Source organism: Amphibalanus amphitrite, unplaced genomic scaffold (assembly GCF_019059575.1).
Source record: "Amphibalanus amphitrite isolate SeventyFive unplaced genomic scaffold, NRLGWU_Aamphi_draft 001526F_arrow, whole genome shotgun sequence".
NCBI classification, from domain to species: Eukaryota; Metazoa; Arthropoda; class Thecostraca; order Balanomorpha; family Balanidae; genus Amphibalanus; species Amphibalanus amphitrite.
This window is the reverse complement of record NW_024883019.1, coordinates 19,261-36,385: the sequence shown is the minus strand read 5'-3', so window position 1 is coordinate 36,385 and position 17,125 is coordinate 19,261. Positions and strand designations below refer to the sequence as shown.

The 17,125-nt window shown below is 47.5% G+C and overlaps 1 protein-coding gene across 1 annotated transcript in view; it reads left to right on the top strand.

The window, feature by feature from the left end:
- The window catches only part of LOC122373633 (transcription factor p65-like), a gene marked incomplete at its 3' end in the record, with an annotated part of 133,500 nt that overhangs the window by 98,741 nt on the left and 17,634 nt on the right, over nt 1-17,125 (top strand). Inside the window, exons 8-10 of the mRNA XM_043351908.1 lie at nt 10,385-10,490; nt 10,888-11,009; nt 11,712-11,792. Coding sequence (XP_043207843.1) covers nt 10,385-10,490; nt 10,888-11,009; nt 11,712-11,792 — 309 coding nt within the window. The remainder of the gene's footprint in view (nt 1-10,384; nt 10,491-10,887; nt 11,010-11,711; nt 11,793-17,125) is intronic.

Below are 17,125 nucleotides of genomic sequence, written 5' to 3'. Positions count from 1 at the left end.
TTTTTCTCGAATAACTTTCGAATTAGTCAAGATAGGAACAAACTAAGGGCATCATAGTGATCCTCTCGTCAATCCGCATCGAATGATATATATGTTGACCTCGAAAGGTCAAGGTCAAAGGTTGACCTCAGGTCACGTGACGTCGAGGTCATCATGTATATCATTCGATGCGTCTTGACGAGCTGAACACAATGAGACCATCCACGCGTCTGTATCTTGTTTCTGTACGGAGTTATTGGCCAAAAACCTTTGGTGACCTTTGATGACGTCACATGACCTCACAGCTGCCCAACAGCAAAACAGACCTCAAGGTAGTGAAGGTTGATCGTATATGAAGTCATGTATGGTATATGGGGCCATTCCGACCCGTTTTAGTGGTAAAAACAGGGAGTTGATTTTTCCCCCATTGACTTATAATGGGGAGGTCGCGAAACTGACCTGACCTTAGGTCACCGATATCAAATTTCCGAGATATACAAATTGCACATACTGGTACCCTAACTAAAGCCTGAAGAGAAGAAATTGATCGGTCAAAAACTCTAGCTCTGGCGTGATTGCAAACTTTTCTGAGGTAGGGTCACCAAACCGCCTCTGGTGACCTGACCTGAGGTCAGATCAACTCAAAATTTTCAGACATGTTGCGTAGAAGCCTTATAGGAAAAGTCAGAAAATTTGAGCTTCCTAGCTCAACGCGTTTGGGAGAAATAACCAAAAAACCTCAGGGGGGGGGGGCTCCTGAGGCCCCCCCGCCAGGAATAGGGTTAAATGAGGAGAAGGCTCTAGCTAGTAATCGCATGAAGTTCGCTCTGTCCTTGTAATAACGGACTTTCAGTAATTTTGATGAATAAATTTGCCACAAAAAAATTATATGAGTACCAAAATGCGGCATTTGAAGGTAACTGATTGCAATTGCCAGGGGCGTGACCAGGTCAGAGTAGGCGGGGGTGACAAAATTACAAGTACTTGAAAACTCGCCGATATTGAATTCTGTTTTCTTGAAACTGGAAGCATCTCTAACGTTTTGAAATTAATGCATTTCGAGGTAGCTAGTGGCTTGGGATGCTCCATGTTTCACTAACATTCACTTTCATAGTATTTTTATTCCCACCCGGCCGAAGGGGAGGGTTTGATGTGCAGCCCCAACGGTTTTCTCGATATTGTTTGCAGTGGTGTAAGGCTGGAGAGCTAAAAGTTGACATTCCGAATCTGTTGACACCAACAGAACAGGCTCAGGTCAGCTTACTGACATATGACGTCACAAATAAACCTCGGAATAATGCAAAAAGTTGCAGCTTTGCACTGTACTCTCAGTGTAAGGGAACCTTTTGCAGGGGATGACACAAGTAACGGCAGTAACGGCTCTTGAGATTTTACAACATCAATTCCCCTAACTTTCCTAAATTTTCACCCGAAGTCAAGCTGGTCACGTGACTTCACTAATATAAGTCAATGGGAAATATTGAAACATTTGAACTGTTATTTGGATGCCGAAAATGATCCAAGCCCATCTCAAACACCTGTAATCGTGATTTCATACACTTTTGCGATGAGCGATTCTTAGGTTTTGCATTGAGGACCTTGCAATGCGCCGTATATGCCGTTACATTGTACGGTCGTGTGAGGTCATCGGTTTTCTTTTTGTCAATGACTGAATGGAATTTATCTAACGAGTCGAATAAGCCACCAGTGAACTCAGGGAACCCTGCTGAGCTGAATCATTTACTTACAATAGCCGTTTTTCACGACGGTTATCTGACACACATTAACTGATATTTGATGGGATTTGGTCAAATTTGGTTCATAGTTGATTCTTAATTGTTTTTAGCTTAGGTTGCGCTAGTTGCTTATTGACCTTATTTATCAAATTATCAGTCGTTACTTTTTACTCAAGCATAAGAATAAAATTACGTTATGAAAATAGCTGTAGTAAAAGATTTGGCTAGATTCGTCTGATATCCGTCGTGAAAACGGCTGAAATGGCCTCATTTGAACAGCTTCTTGACCTCAGCGGTTTTGATGTGGCCTCGACCTGAGGAAAACATCTTAAGCTGACCTCTTCCAAACCAAGTTTTATCATTCCGGCAACCGGTAACCTCTGAGGTCAGGTCAAATGCCTTGAGGCAGGGATCCAAATTTCGGTCAATAAATCCCTTAAATGGTCGCGAGTCATTTCGGTATCTGGCAAAATATTTCAGGTCCCGAAACTGGTCAATTGAGATAATACCGACCTACGGCAAAAGTATCTGTCGATTCGACAGCTCATTCTCAGTACATTGATGTCCCTCCCCTCAATGTCGTCATTTTGTTAGGAATCTATTAACGAAAAACTCGACTCAATCAGCGTTAGTGACGTCATAAATGACGTTGCGTCATTATGACGTCATGCAAGGCCCACCAGCAAAACTAAAGCATCGGACCTTGCAAAGAATGCGTGAATTACATACGTTCTCTCCGTAAACTATTGTTTGGCGTTTCGCAATAGTAACATTTTTAAGCATTAGATAGGCTCACTTACGTGACGTCATAGTTCAGTAAAGTGACCTTATATGAAAGTTCATTTGATGTCACAAGATAAATCAACTAGATAACTTGTAATAACTTTCCGGCTTCAGCACTCTATCGCCAATGCGACCCCAGCAGTGATGAGAAAACCGTCAAAGGTGATTAGCATTCGCTCCCTCGGCCACAGGGGGTTAAACCTCGCTCTCTTGAAAACAATACGCCATTATGACGTTTTTGGATCTTTGGGTCCTAACTTAGCTTTCGTAGGTGTCTTAAGCATCTTTAAAAAGAATTAACAGCGTCGCAATGAGCTCTTGATCACATTTCACCGTACTCCGTTTAGACCGGTTGACAGTTATTGTTATTTTTTTCACTGTACGACGAAATTCAATGTTGTATAGCGACCTTTAGGGGAAAAACATGTTTTTAATATTTTCATCATTGAAAGTCAATGCGTTGACAAGACTTTTGCTGCAAAAATAAATTGTAAAAAAAGATGGCCACGTTCTCAAAATTTGATTTTTATAAATCAATTTTATGTTAAAAAATTAAACGAGCAAAATTTTCAAAAATAATTGATATCACCAAAATCTTTGGTTAATTCTTATTGTGATGATATGCAGTTTTATATGAATCTAATCAGTATTTAGCTAAATATTTGCGGATGAAACTTAGAGTTTTTATGGTAGCCATTAAGCTGCCTGGGGCGATATCTCCCAAAGTATTGGACGAATGAGATTGAAAATGTCACAACACGAATCGCCGGACAAGATAACCCCATAGACGAAATTTCATCAAAATATGAGAGGTAGGGTGTTATTTCGCGATTTTTTTGGTCGATCTGTCGTGGAACGCCCCAGCTAATAAAGTGTTCACACTAGCCGAAGCAATGCCTGTTAAAGAAGCATAAAAATGCCCCTTGACATGTGCGCGTAGTCCGTCATATGGTATGCTACTAGCTATCATAGCATAGCTTTAGCATAGCATAGCATAGCATAGCATAGCATGAGCCCGTCAGGCTCACTGTCAAACCGAAACCAGTCTGGTATCGTTCAGGTGTGTACCATTTCAGCCAGTATCACTCTACAAGCTTGCTTCCATACTCGCGTCTCACTGTCTCTCTCACTCACTAACAACCTCTACTCGTCTCACTAACAACCTCTACTCGTCTCACTAACAACCTCTACTCGTCTCACTAACAACCTCTACTCGTCTCACTAACAACCTCTACTCGTCTCACTAACAACCTCTACTCGTCTCACTAACAACCTCTACTCGTCTCACTAACAACCTCTACTCGTCTCACTAACAACCTCTACTCGTCTCACTAACAACCTCTACTCGTCTCACTAACAACCTCTACTCGTCTCACTAACAACCTCTACTCGTCTCACTAACAACCTCTACTCGTCTCACTAACAACCTCTACTCGTCTCACTAACAACCTCTACTCGTCTCACTAACAACCTCTACTCGTCTCACTAACAACCTCTACTCGTCTCACTAACAACCTCTACTCGTCTCACTAACAACCTCTACTCGTCTCACTAACAACATCTACTCGTCTCACTAACAACCTCTACTCGTCTCACTAACAACCTCTACTCGTCTCACTAACAACCTCTACTCGTCTCACTAACAACCTCTACTCGTCTCACTAACAACCTCTACTCGTCTCACTAACAACCTCTACTCGTCTCACTAACAACCTCTACTCGTCTCACTAACAACCTCTACTCGTCTCACTAACAACCTCTACTCGTCTCACTAACAACCTCTACTCGTCTCACTAACAACCTCTACTCGTCTCACTAACAACCTCTACTCGTCTCACTAACAACCTCTACTCGTCTCACTAACAACCTCTACTCGTCTCACTAACAACCTCTACTCGTCTCACTAACAACCTCTACTCGTCTCACTAACAACCTCTACTCGTCTCACTAACAACCTCTACTCGTCTCACTAACAACCTCTACTCGTCTCACTAACAACCTCTACTCGTCTCACTAACAACCTCTACTCGTCTCACTAACAACCTCTACTCGTCTCACTAACAACCTCTACTCGTCTCACTAACAACCTCTACTCGTCTCACTAACAACCTCTACTCGTCTCACTAACAACCTCTACTCGTCTCACTAACAACCTCTACTCGTCTCACTAACAACCTCTACTCGTCTCACTAACAACCTCTACTCGTCTCACTAACAACCTCTACTCGTCTCACTAACAACCTCTACTCGTCTCACTAACAACCTCTACTCGTCTCACTAACAACCTCTACTCGTCTCACTAACAACCTCTACTCGTCTCACTAACAACCTCTACTCGTCTCACTAACAACCTCTACTCGTCTCACTAACAACCTCTACTCGTCTCACTAACAACCTCTACTCGTCTCACTAACAACCTCTACTCGTCTCACTAACAACCTCTACTCGTCTCACTAACAACCTCTACTCGTCTCACTAACAACCTCTACTCGTCTCACTAACAACCTCTACTCGTCTCACTAACAACCTCTACTCGTCTCACTAACAACCTCTACTCGTCTCACTAACAACCTCTACTCGTCTCACTAACAACCTCTACTCGTCTCACTAACAACCTCTACTCGTCTCACTAACAACCTCTACTCGTCTCACTAACAACCTCTACTCGTCTCACTAACAACCTCTACTCGTCTCACTAACAACCTCTACTCGTCTCACTAACAACCTCTACTCGTCTCACTAACAACCTCTACTCGTCTCACTAACAACCTCTACTCGTCTCACTAACAACCTCTACTCGTCTCACTAACAACCTCTACTCGTCTCACTAACAACCTCTACTCGTCTCACTAACAACCTCTACTCGTCTCACTAACAACCTCTACTCGTCTCACTAACAACCTCTACTCGTCTCACTAACAACCTCTACTCGTCTCACTAACAACCTCTACTCGTCTCACTAACAACCTCTACTCGTCTCACTAACAACCTCTACTCGTCTCACTAACAACCTCTACTCGTCTCACTAACAACCTCTACTCGTCTCACTAACAACCTCTACTCGTCTCACTAACAACCTCTACTCGTCTCACTAACAACCTCTACTCGTCTCACTAACAACCTCTACTCGTCTCACTAACAACCTCTACTCGTCTCACTAACAACCTCTACTCGTCTCACTAACAACCTCTACTCGTCTCACTAACAACCTCTACTCGTCTCACTAACAACCTCTACTCGTCTCACTAACAACCTCTACTCGTCTCACTAACAACCTCTACTCGTCTCACTAACAACCTCTACTCGTCTCACTAACAACCTCTACTCGTCTCACTAACAACCTCTACTCGTCTCACTAACAACCTCTACTCGTCTCACTAACAACCTCTACTCGTCTCACTAACAACCTCTACTCGTCTCACTAACAACCTCTACTCGTCTCACTAACAACCTCTACTCGTCTCACTAACAACCTCTACTCGTCTCACTAACAACCTCTACTCGTCTCACTAACAACCTCTACTCGTCTCACTAACAACCTCTACTCGTCTCACTAACAACCTCTACTCGTCTCACTAACAACCTCTACTCGTCTCACTAACAACCTCTACTCGTCTCACTAACAACCTCTACTCGTCTCACTAACAACCTCTACTCGTCTCACTAACAACCTCTACTCGTCTCACTAACAACCTCTACTCGTCTCACTAACAACCTCTACTCGTCTCACTAACAACCTCTACTCGTCTCACTAACAACCTCTACTCGTCTCACTAACAACCTCTACTCGTCTCACTAACAACCTCTACTCGTCTCACTAACAACCTCTACTCGTCTCACTAACAACCTCTACTCGTCTCACTAACAACCTCTACTCGTCTCACTAACAACCTCTACTCGTCTCACTAACAACCTCTACTCGTCTCACTAACAACCTCTACTCGTCTCACTAACAACCTCTACTCGTCTCACTAACAACCTCTACTCGTCTCACTAACAACCTCTACTCGTCTCACTAACAACCTCTACTCGTCTCACTAACAACCTCTACTCGTCTCACTAACAACCTCTACTCGTCTCACTAACAACCTCTACTCGTCTCACTAACAACCTCTACTCGTCTCACTAACAACCTCTACTCGTCTCACTAACAACCTCTACTCGTCTCACTAACAACCTCTACTCGTCTCACTAACAACCTCTACTCGTCTCACTAACAACCTCTACTCGTCTCACTAACAACCTCTACTCGTCTCACTAACAACCTCTACTCGTCTCACTAACAACCTCTACTCGTCTCACTAACAACCTCTACTCGTCTCACTAACAACCTCTACTCGTCTCACTAACAACCTCTACTCGTCTCACTAACAACCTCTACTCGTCTCACTAACAACCTCTACTCGTCTCACTAACAACCTCTACTCGTCTCACTAACAACCTCTACTCGTCTCACTAACAACCTCTACTCGTCTCACTAACAACCTCTACTCGTCTCACTAACAACCTCTACTCGTCTCACTAACAACCTCTACTCGTCTCACTAACAACCTCTACTCGTCTCACTAACAACCTCTACTCGTCTCACTAACAACCTCTACTCGTCTCACTAACAACCTCTACTCGTCTCACTAACAACCTCTACTCGTCTCACTAACAACCTCTACTCGTCTCACTAACAACCTCTACTCGTCTCACTAACAACCTCTACTCGTCTCACTAACAACCTCTACTCGTCTCACTAACAACCTCTACTCGTCTCACTAACAACCTCTACTCGTCTCACTAACAACCTCTACTCGTCTCACTAACAACCTCTACTCGTCTCACTAACAACCTCTACTCGTCTCACTAACAACCTCTACTCGTCTCACTAACAACCTCTACTCGTCTCACTAACAACCTCTACTCGTCTCACTAACAACCTCTACTCGTCTCACTAACAACCTCTACTCGTCTCACTAACAACCTCTACTCGTCTCACTAACAACCTCTACTCGTCTCACTAACAACCTCTACTCGTCTCACTAACAACCTCTACTCGTCTCTCTAACAACCTCTACTCGTCTCACTAACAACCTCTACTCGTCTCACTAACAACCTCTACTCGTCTCTCTAACAACCTCTACTCGTCTCACTAACAACCTCTACGTGCCTCAGGCGCCACGTCAGCACGTACCACGTGACCCACGTGATCCCGGCCCTCCCTCTCGGTCGCGATTTGGTATTGAGCGACCCATTCAGAAGCCTTGAGAACTGCTGTCGCGGTGCTCGCCCAGGGTGCTCGCCCACTCATACATTGGCGTCACATCGGTTGCCATGGAAACCGGCTTTGATCCGTCGGCGCTGCGTAGATGGAGAACTGTTACCGGGCAATGCCTGTCCGGGAAAGATCGTTAACGGCAGAGCTATCCGGTTAGTTTGCGCACGCACGTGCATCCGGTATTGAAGTGTGTGTCAATTCGGGGTGGGGCAAATATGGCGAAATTTGTGGAAAGATTTGCATGGTGTAGATGATGTTTTGCGGAGTTATGAGTTATGGATGAGGGATTTTTTGGTGTGGTAACGGAATAATGTTCGCGGTATGTGACCTAACGCCATTTAATTGCGTCCCAGAAAAGCTATTTCTGGCACCTAAAAGCTGACTCGCCCCAAAATTGGTCCTCAGCACCTATTTGGTGGATTCCAGCACCAATCATGGAAAATGACCTTAATTAGCTGTTTCTAGCACCTATTCATCGGCACGCCTTACTCTTTTTTCTGAATCTGGCACCTAAATGCTGAGCGTAGCACCAATCTAGTAGAAAAATGAACTACTGGCTGGTAGAATCATGTTGTTCTGGTATAATGACCCCTGGAGTCTAGCCTAAAGGTTGCCAGTGCAGCTACACTCTAAGACAGCCCCGTAGTGATCTCAGCATTGTATATGACGTTTAAGTAAGCAAATAATATTAATTTGTTTGAAAAAACAATGTCATTTAAATATTTAAAAGTATTTATTTATAATGCTTAAAGGGAAACATTTTTGTGAGTAATTGTCTCGATTTTGACCATTAAAACGGGTATTGTATTTTTGACGTCATCAAATAGCTCCAAAAAAGAAATGTAATGTTTTCATTCCGTTCAAGACCGCTGAAGAAACGCGGGATCTTGCGTGGGACATTGTCCGATGTTTGCCGCGCAGAGTTGTGCCGTGGTTGTGCCTTTTTCATCCGTTTCTTACTTATGTCATGTGTGCATGAAGCTTTGATTTTGTTTTTGGTTATTGTGTGGCCGATCAGTCAAACGCCCCTGTAGAAACCGGATGCTGCGTTTGATCAAGATGGAGTCAGACGATGATTGCAGAAAGCTAATAATATTGAAAAGAGGGCCGGTTGCGTGGCATGTCTGTTCAGAGTTGACATTTTGCTTTACTCCAGTTTATGACCTGAGAGCCTGGCTGGAAGTGACGGATCCAAACTTTTCACGTTAAAATGGCTGAGGGTGCAATAATCTCTAGTCTCTACATAGCGGGCTGGTATAGGAGCGTCTTGCTATGCTGCACCATAGCTGGCTAGTGATTCTCTTTTGGCTAGAAATGGCATTAATCATTATCTCCACTGGCGAAAATGGCACTTGACATCACCGAATGCAACGTTCATGTTGTTAGGATACATAAAATCAGGAAGATTACGCGAATTAGGTAGGCAAACGTGGAATAAAATAGGTGCTGGATGTTTTGGTTTTGGTGCTGAATCAGCAAACAGCAAATACGGAGTTCAACTACACGATCTGGCAACTTTAGGCTGTGTGGAAGCAATTAGGTGCCAGATTCAGATATTAGGATCGAATAAGCATTTTGGGGCTGATCAGCAATTAGGTGCCAGAAACAGCTTTTTAGGGACCAGAAACAAATATTCCCCGTGAATTACTGTGAACTGTAGATATGGCTAGACATGGTTTATGTTAGGAAAAATGTCGGCTGGTTGTAGCCTATAGGCTAACAGCGTCGTATCGTCATTACGCCGTAATGGCTTTGATGGTTCATTGACAATGTTTCGTGGATACATTATGTGACTGATTTTTCGAGAATGCTCTGTGATGTTAACGTTGTCATAGTAATTGAATTATTTAGTTAGTTCTGTCGGATGTTGTGCTGCGACCGTTCTCGCTAACTCTTCCCAGAGTTGTTTTGCGTCGTCTGTTACGCGAAACGACTCAGCAAAATGCATTTATGGAAGAACTTGAAATTGAAACGCCTAACGTGTTTGACAAAACAGCAGTAAGACTAATCACTGTTTGATATTTGCTCAGTTGCCTTCTGCGCATTTCTTGACAAGTCCGTCTGTGAGCAATGCTGGATGCTACAGGGCAGCTTTCTATATTCAGGACGGCTGTGAGGTTTCGAGTAAGCCTCAATATCAGACTGTATTTTAATTGAATCCGTAAGGAGGATAGGACATTCATCACGTCATATATGGCGGGGAGGCAACATGCCATATTTAATAGCTTCATACCTTTAAAACATCTGACTCCCTCTGATGATACGTCTATGTTAAATGAACATGATAGCCGTCGTGACATTTTTCACGCATCATTCCTCACGCCAAACATTTTTTCATTGACAGTCCTTCCAGTTGCCGAGAAACTGTAGATTACTGTATCTCTGCTTTGATGGGCTGTTCAAACGTACGGATCTTTTTCTTCTTGCTTGAATTGAGCGTATACTGGTTAGTTGTGTGTGTAACATAACAAACGACATGCTTTTAGCGGTGTTCCACCGTGAAGGTAACCGGCACAGTGTGCTGAGAATGAATTATGGTAAATGTCGCTCGCCTGAGTAGCTCGTTAGGACGTGCAGCTGTTTCTGTGTCCCCTCTGTAACCGGTTCTTTTTTCTGTCGCCAGATGACATCAAGGTTCTGGTATTCGAGGAGGACAGCAGTCACCAGACGATTTGGCAGGACTACGGCCGTGTCATCAAGTGTCATCATCAATATGCCATCATCTTCCAGTGAGTAGTACCATTTATTACGAGCGAGCGAGTGCAGCGAGCGAAGCGAGTCTTTTCAATATGACGGAAAAATCAGGATCCCATCTAACTCTTCCCTTAAGTGTTTTACCATCAGGACCGTATCATTAACTCTCCACTTACGTGGTTTCCCTTCAGGACCCCATTTAATTCTTCCCTGATGTGTTTTCCCTTCAGGACCCATCTAGCTCTCCCTCTTTGTGTTTCTTCCTCAGTACTGCGTCTCCTATTCCCCGTACTTATGTGTTTCCCTTCGTGACGCCGGCTTTAACTCTCCCCGTGTGCTTACTCCCTCAATATTCCGTTATAACTCCCCGTTAGTGTTATCTCCCTCAGTACCCCGGCTCTGACCCTTTATATGTGTGTTTTCTCTCCTCAGGACTCCGCCGTACCGCGATAAGGAGATCCGGAGTCCGGTGCGGGTGTTCATCCAGCTGGAGCGACCCTCCGATGGCTGTGTTTCCGAGCCGAAACACTTCCAGTACACCGAGCGCGATCAGCGTAAGTGTATACCTACAAGTGTTTAATAAACTGGATGCTGCGCTTAACCACTATACTGCACCCGAGTATCACAAAACACTTCAAATGTACCGAGTGCGACCAACGTAAGTATGTTTATATACCCGGTGTTGATAAACACGCAAACCATCGCCTTAAACGCTTTCAGTACACCAAGGACGATTGCGATTAGCGTAAGTGTATAAGCAGTGTACTCCGGTGTTGAGATACCTACATCCGAAACCATCGCTAAATCACTTAAGTGCATTTACCGAACTTGATCAGCGGAAGTGTATATAAAAACCCTGTGTTTAAATGCTTTCAAAATATCGCTCACTTTATCAGTATGGTGCATTGCTAAGTATTTTCTGCTCACTTTGCCATATTTTGTAACATTTAGTACACCTTTAGCTTGCTTTGTAACAGTTTTAATGGACGACTTTTAGACGTTGTGTATGATATGGTTGATTTTCGCACATAAACCATAATGTCCAGTTTGCTTTCCAGTCGAGCTGTTTTATTTGATGCATATATCCGTTCTGATGTCTTGCAAAAAAAGAGTTGGAAACAGCGATTTATATTGCGCAACAAATCTTCTGTTCAAAGTTACAAACTTACCAAGACTGCTTTGCAAATAGCGAACCCTTCAAACATCCGTAACAACCATACTATGCTGATACGTCCCTGGTCTTTGCCCTGCCGCAGGTACCACCAAGCGTATGCTGATGCCAGCCGAGAGTGGTGGCCCCAGCGACTCGAAGCGGTTTTATTTCGATTCGGAGCAAGGTAAGGAGCCGTGGCCGTCACTGGAGCCCGAGCCGCGCTATCTGCCACAGCGCGGCCTGCCGCCACCGGCACGTGAACCCTACCTGGGACGGTACAGTCCCGACGGCGGCCGCTACAGCCCCCAGAGGCGCTACGTCAGTCCAGAGCGGCGCTACGTCAGTCCGGAGCGGCGCCGCTCGCGCAGTCCCCCCGATCGTCACAGGGCGAGTCCCCCAGAAAGGCCCCGCCTGAGCCCGTCGCGCCGCGCCGCCGCCGCCGCCGCTGCCGCTGAGTCACGAGTGTTGACCGGGGATGCCAGGTACCCTGCCGATGTGATTCGGTACGCCGATAGGGAGCCGGGGCGGAGGAGGGGCCTCCATCACGCGCCGTCGCCGCCGCTGCCGCCGCCAGCAGCAATGACCCCTCGACCCCCGCCGCCTCCTATCTCCCTGCCACCGACCCCGACCCGCGCGCCCGACGGCGCCATGGACCTATCCCTGAGCTCCAGCGGTGCTGGGGGTGGCACTGATCTCCAGTCCCCCTGGCAGACGCCTGTCGACTACGCCGCTGCCGCCAGTGCCGCGTCTGGACGGTTGTACATTCCTACTGTGGTGAATGCGCAGTCGATGCTCGGTATACCCCCGCAGTATGATCCCAGGGCGGCGGCTGCTGCTGCGGAGAACCTGGCTACGCTGGCGGAGCATGCTGAGAGGGTGCAGAGAGCCGAGGCTCAGAGGGTTGAGGCTCAGAGGGCGGAAAGAGCCGAGGTGGAAAGGAATGAAGCGGCCGAGCGCGCTGAAAGGGCCGAAAGGGCCGAGAGGCTAGAAAGAGTGGAGTTCCCGCCTCCGACCAGCCGGCCGACTATTGCTGTCCGGCCCGAGTTTCGTTCCATGGTGTCGGCGGCACCGACCAAGCCCCGTTCAGCACCCCCGGACCTGATCCGCATCCTCCCGGCTCCGGGGGTGGGTTCGGCGTACCCGGCCCAACCGCCGCCCTCGAGAGCGCCTCGGACACTGCAGTCCCCCGGTCCTACACCTCCTGCGTCGCTAGGATCGGCCGCCAGGAAAATCCAGTGGGAGCGGTGTCGAAGGGCGTTCGATGAGGGTCGCTATAAGGAAGCGTGCCAAGAGATGCCCGGGGAGGACGACGAGGCATCCCGCAGGTCTTCGGACATGTGGCCCAAAGACACCCTGGGCAGAGCGACGGGGCATGTCTCGTCGCCGGTAGCGACGCGCGGTGAGGCGGAGCCCGGCGGCGGCGTGAGGCACAGCTCGGGGGACGAAGCGCGTCTGGTCATAGACGCCGAACCCGACTCGTCGGTCACGACGACCACGTCTAGTAGCGGCGGCGGCGGCGGCGGCGGGGCGGGCGAGGTGGTCGACTACGTTGACACTGCGGCGGGACAGGTGAAAATCAGTTTCGATGTGAGCAAACTGGCCGGGCTGGGCGGACAATCACTGTCGGCGATAGGAGCGGTAAGTCCTGGAGCTCGTGCAGACTCCGTGTAGATCGCTCAATATCGGGGGCAGTACATCGCGCGAGAGACAGCGAACGTGAAGCCTCGCGCGCGGTCGCGAACAGACTCGGTCTAGTGGGGTGGCCGGGCGCGCAAAGGAAGGCCTGGCGCCCCAGCCCCACCCGGTCCCTCGTATTGTGTCTGGTATCGACGGAAGGGAGCGGCGGCGGCGGCGTGTGCAGGCGAGACGCGGCGCGGCCGGGCCGGGCGGATGACGTCAGTGGTGGACTAGGGCGTCATTGGGCGACGATCATGGGGAACTTGGGGCGCCGCCGCCGCCGCCGCGGTTACGAGGGCGTTACTGGTGCTTCGGGAGCCTCCGCCATCATACTGGATGTTCAACGTCTGTGTTTCGGTGGCTTTTACACGGCTACAATTTGAATGTTTATTTTAGAAATGACGTCAGAAGGGATGCCAAACTCGCGAATGGTTTAGAAGTCACACTGGTGAACGTAGGTTAGATGTCAATGCGCTGAGCGCCATCGCCACTGTTGTGGCGTATTTCAGTGACCATAGTGGAACATGTGGACCCAATGTCCACAACTATGGACGTGAATCTGTGGACCCAACGTCCACAACAATGGCCGTGTATCTGTGGATATAATGTCCACAACAACGGACGTGTATGTTTGAATCCAATATCCACAACAATGGACGTGTATATGTGGAAATGTCCCATGGACCGCTCGTGGTTGGTGTTGGATGACCATGACGTTGAACGTTGGACGTTGGACGTTGAACGTTGGACGTTGCCTGTCTGTCCGGGTAGAGTCACGGTCACCTACACTGGCTAGTCAGGCGCGTATTCCGTGTACGGCCGATCTCACAGGTTCGGTGCAGTCTTGACGTCAAAATGACGTCATTGGGGGCATGTTAACATGGCGTCGCCGGGGATGTTATGTGTGGATGTTGTCGGCCGGGCAGGGCGACTGTCCGAGAGGCATGTCACGACGTCATATGGAGGCTGTACGGGTAATCGGGACCCGATTTGTCGGCGCCAGCTGCGCCGGTGTGACGTCACTATGACGTCACTACTGGCGCAGCCGCCCAGACGGCTCACACGTCTTGTGTATAGACGTTCTCCATGTGTGCCGCGGTGGACACGGTGCTCCGTCGATGGGTGCTCGCAGCCGTTCAGGCGTTCAGTGGTGTGCTCGCAGTGTTTTAAGATGTTGAGCTTACAATTGTTAACGTCACAGTCAATGTTCACAGTCGCGTTGTGCGGAGACCGAGCCCAGACGCCTGGGCTGGCGCTATGTTCTTGTTGTCTGTTTGTATCGTACTGTCGCCCAACGTGGGGCGCGCCTGCCAACCGGTGTTGACGCTGGACACTTGGTCCCCGCATACTGTTTCTACGATATGAGCCAAACGTTGTCGTACTATGTGATTCCAAACGGGGCTGACGTCATTCGTCGGTTTGTCATGAACCGACTGACTCGGTGGTGACTTGAAATACCGCATTGTTGCGCTATTTTAATACATGCTTCGGAAGCTGGTATAGACTGTGGGCGGTGATGGCCAGGCGGACTCCAAGTTAGCGAGACCACGGAGGAAGCAACATGCACGGCGAGAGGAGGGAACATCGCGGAGCGAGAGAGAGGAGGGCGTGGCGCGGAGAGCGAGAGGGGAGAGAGCGATGATACCAGACACAGGAGGGGTCGGGTGGAGCGAGCGGGCGGTGCGGAAGGACAGCGGGCGCTGCTGCTACTGCTGCTACATGCTCTGTTTAGGTAGGAGACATCGCGCTAAGCTGGGATCGCATGGGCTCGTCACATGGTCTGCTGTAGGTAGGAGACATCGCGATGAGCTGTGACTTGAGCTAGTCACATGGGGTAGGTAGTACGAGACCCCGCGTCCATGAGGTGGGCGTACCCATCTACAGGAGAACGTGCGCTTGGATGAAGGTACTGGAGGTGCCTAAATCGCTTTAGGTAGGAGGTTCCGCGCACTTGAGGTGCCCACATGCCTCTTGGCACGAGGAAAGAAGGATATACAAGGCGACGTCGCGATGAGGCGACGTGACGTGCGTGCGTACGTGCGTGCGTGCGTGCGTGCGTGCGTGCTCCGCGACAAAGTCTGGCTTGGGAGTTCGTGTCGTCCTGAGTTGACCACGTGAGTGCGAATGCGAGTGCGAATGTGAGTGAGCATGTGAGTGTGAATGTGAGTGAGTTTGTGAGTTTGGACGTAAGTTTGAGAGATTGTGGATGGAGCCCGTGTGCATGCAAACACCGTGAGCATGTGAAATTGGTATAAATGTTATAACATGTACTTTATTCACGGCTTACGCGCTGTATTTGTGAGCGCGAAGTGATTTTTACTGGCTATGGTGTAGAAACTGTTCCTCTTCCTTGTGGTACTTCCAATACGATGCTTTCTTGTGTATTCTTGCCCTGCTTCACCTTTCCTACATACAGTTGCCCTGTTTCAATGTACAGGCGTCTTGTTCCTGAAAATTAGCGTTGTTACTATTTGCCCAAATGGGATAATTGGGTGCTACATGACTGCTACTTTATCCTGTTCTTACAGCGAGCAGTGGGTTTTCTGTGATTGTCACCTTACCTTGCTGCAATGGGAAGTAGCGCGGCCCTTGACCTGGCTCCGGAAGCCGTTCTCACGAGGAGTGCTGCCTGTGTTGTAACTTGTAAGTTTCCCCCTTTCCACTCTGGTGGATCCAGGAAGCTGCGTTGCGCCTTGGATGCAGCGGGAGGGGAGCATACCTGTAAATAGTAAAAAGTAAACTGATTTCGATTACTCACGTACTACTCTGCAGTTCATGGTAAACTGTTTCTCATGCAAGCAAGTTGAATAGTGTTCATTTTGTTTTCGAAAAAAACGTATTTTTCTTTAAGTTCGGACGCCGCGGAGGGGGCATCCCTAGGATCGGCAAACGCCTCTCCAATGCCGGTACTTGGCGTCCTGTTCCGTTACTTGACCTTCCTTGATTCCTTCTTCATTAGTCAGTGATACAGTTACCCGTTGTCGTTCCATACGTTTCACGACGAAATTAATTTTAAGATAGGGATGATAATTGGTACAGTAATCAACCATTTTCAGCCAACTTTTTAAAGTTTTGCTTGAGCGTCTGTTTCAACAGTGATATGTTTTTTTAAGTTATGTTTCCCAGTAAAAAGTGTGATTTTCAAGCTCAATTTCTTGTTTTAAGAAATAACGTTTAAATTTATAATAAGTAGCTGGCTGAAGTGGAAATCCGCCATAAGGCTTCTTGGAGATAAATTGGCAACGAAATAAGTATTTCTTGGCGCAGCTATCAGTATCAGGTTTTACTTGAATCTTCATAAGAGCATCTAATTAATTCTATTTTATCTTTGCGTGGACTGCTGGTTAATTTTCTGTATAGTCGGGAAATAACAAGGGATAGTCATTAAAGGTGCATTCATTAGGCACTGAGTTTAATTTGTTGCGATTCTGTTCCCAATTGGCCACATTAGACCGGGCACCTGTGTCATGTAAGCTGTCCTAGAATCAGCCGACCTTTTCAAATGATATGGAAGATCATCAGTAGAACGGAGAGGAAGACCCACTAATTGGGAAGTCCCGTCTGCGTATGTCGGCAATTAGCTCTAGTGTAGAATGGTTTTGCCATTTGTGCTCCAATACTCCATCTAAGCCAGTTTGGGGCAATGGAGCTTAACAATTTTCAAAAATCAACGTTTCATGTTACGCCATTTCATGTTGTAATATGCAACGTTTCATGTTACGCCGTTCCTTACTTATTTCCGTCACTTTTAGTTGGTTCAATTTGGGAAAGGGATGTCAACCAGTGTGTAAGCTTATTGTCATTTCCTTCATCCTTTTCATGTTTTAGTTACTAAATGTG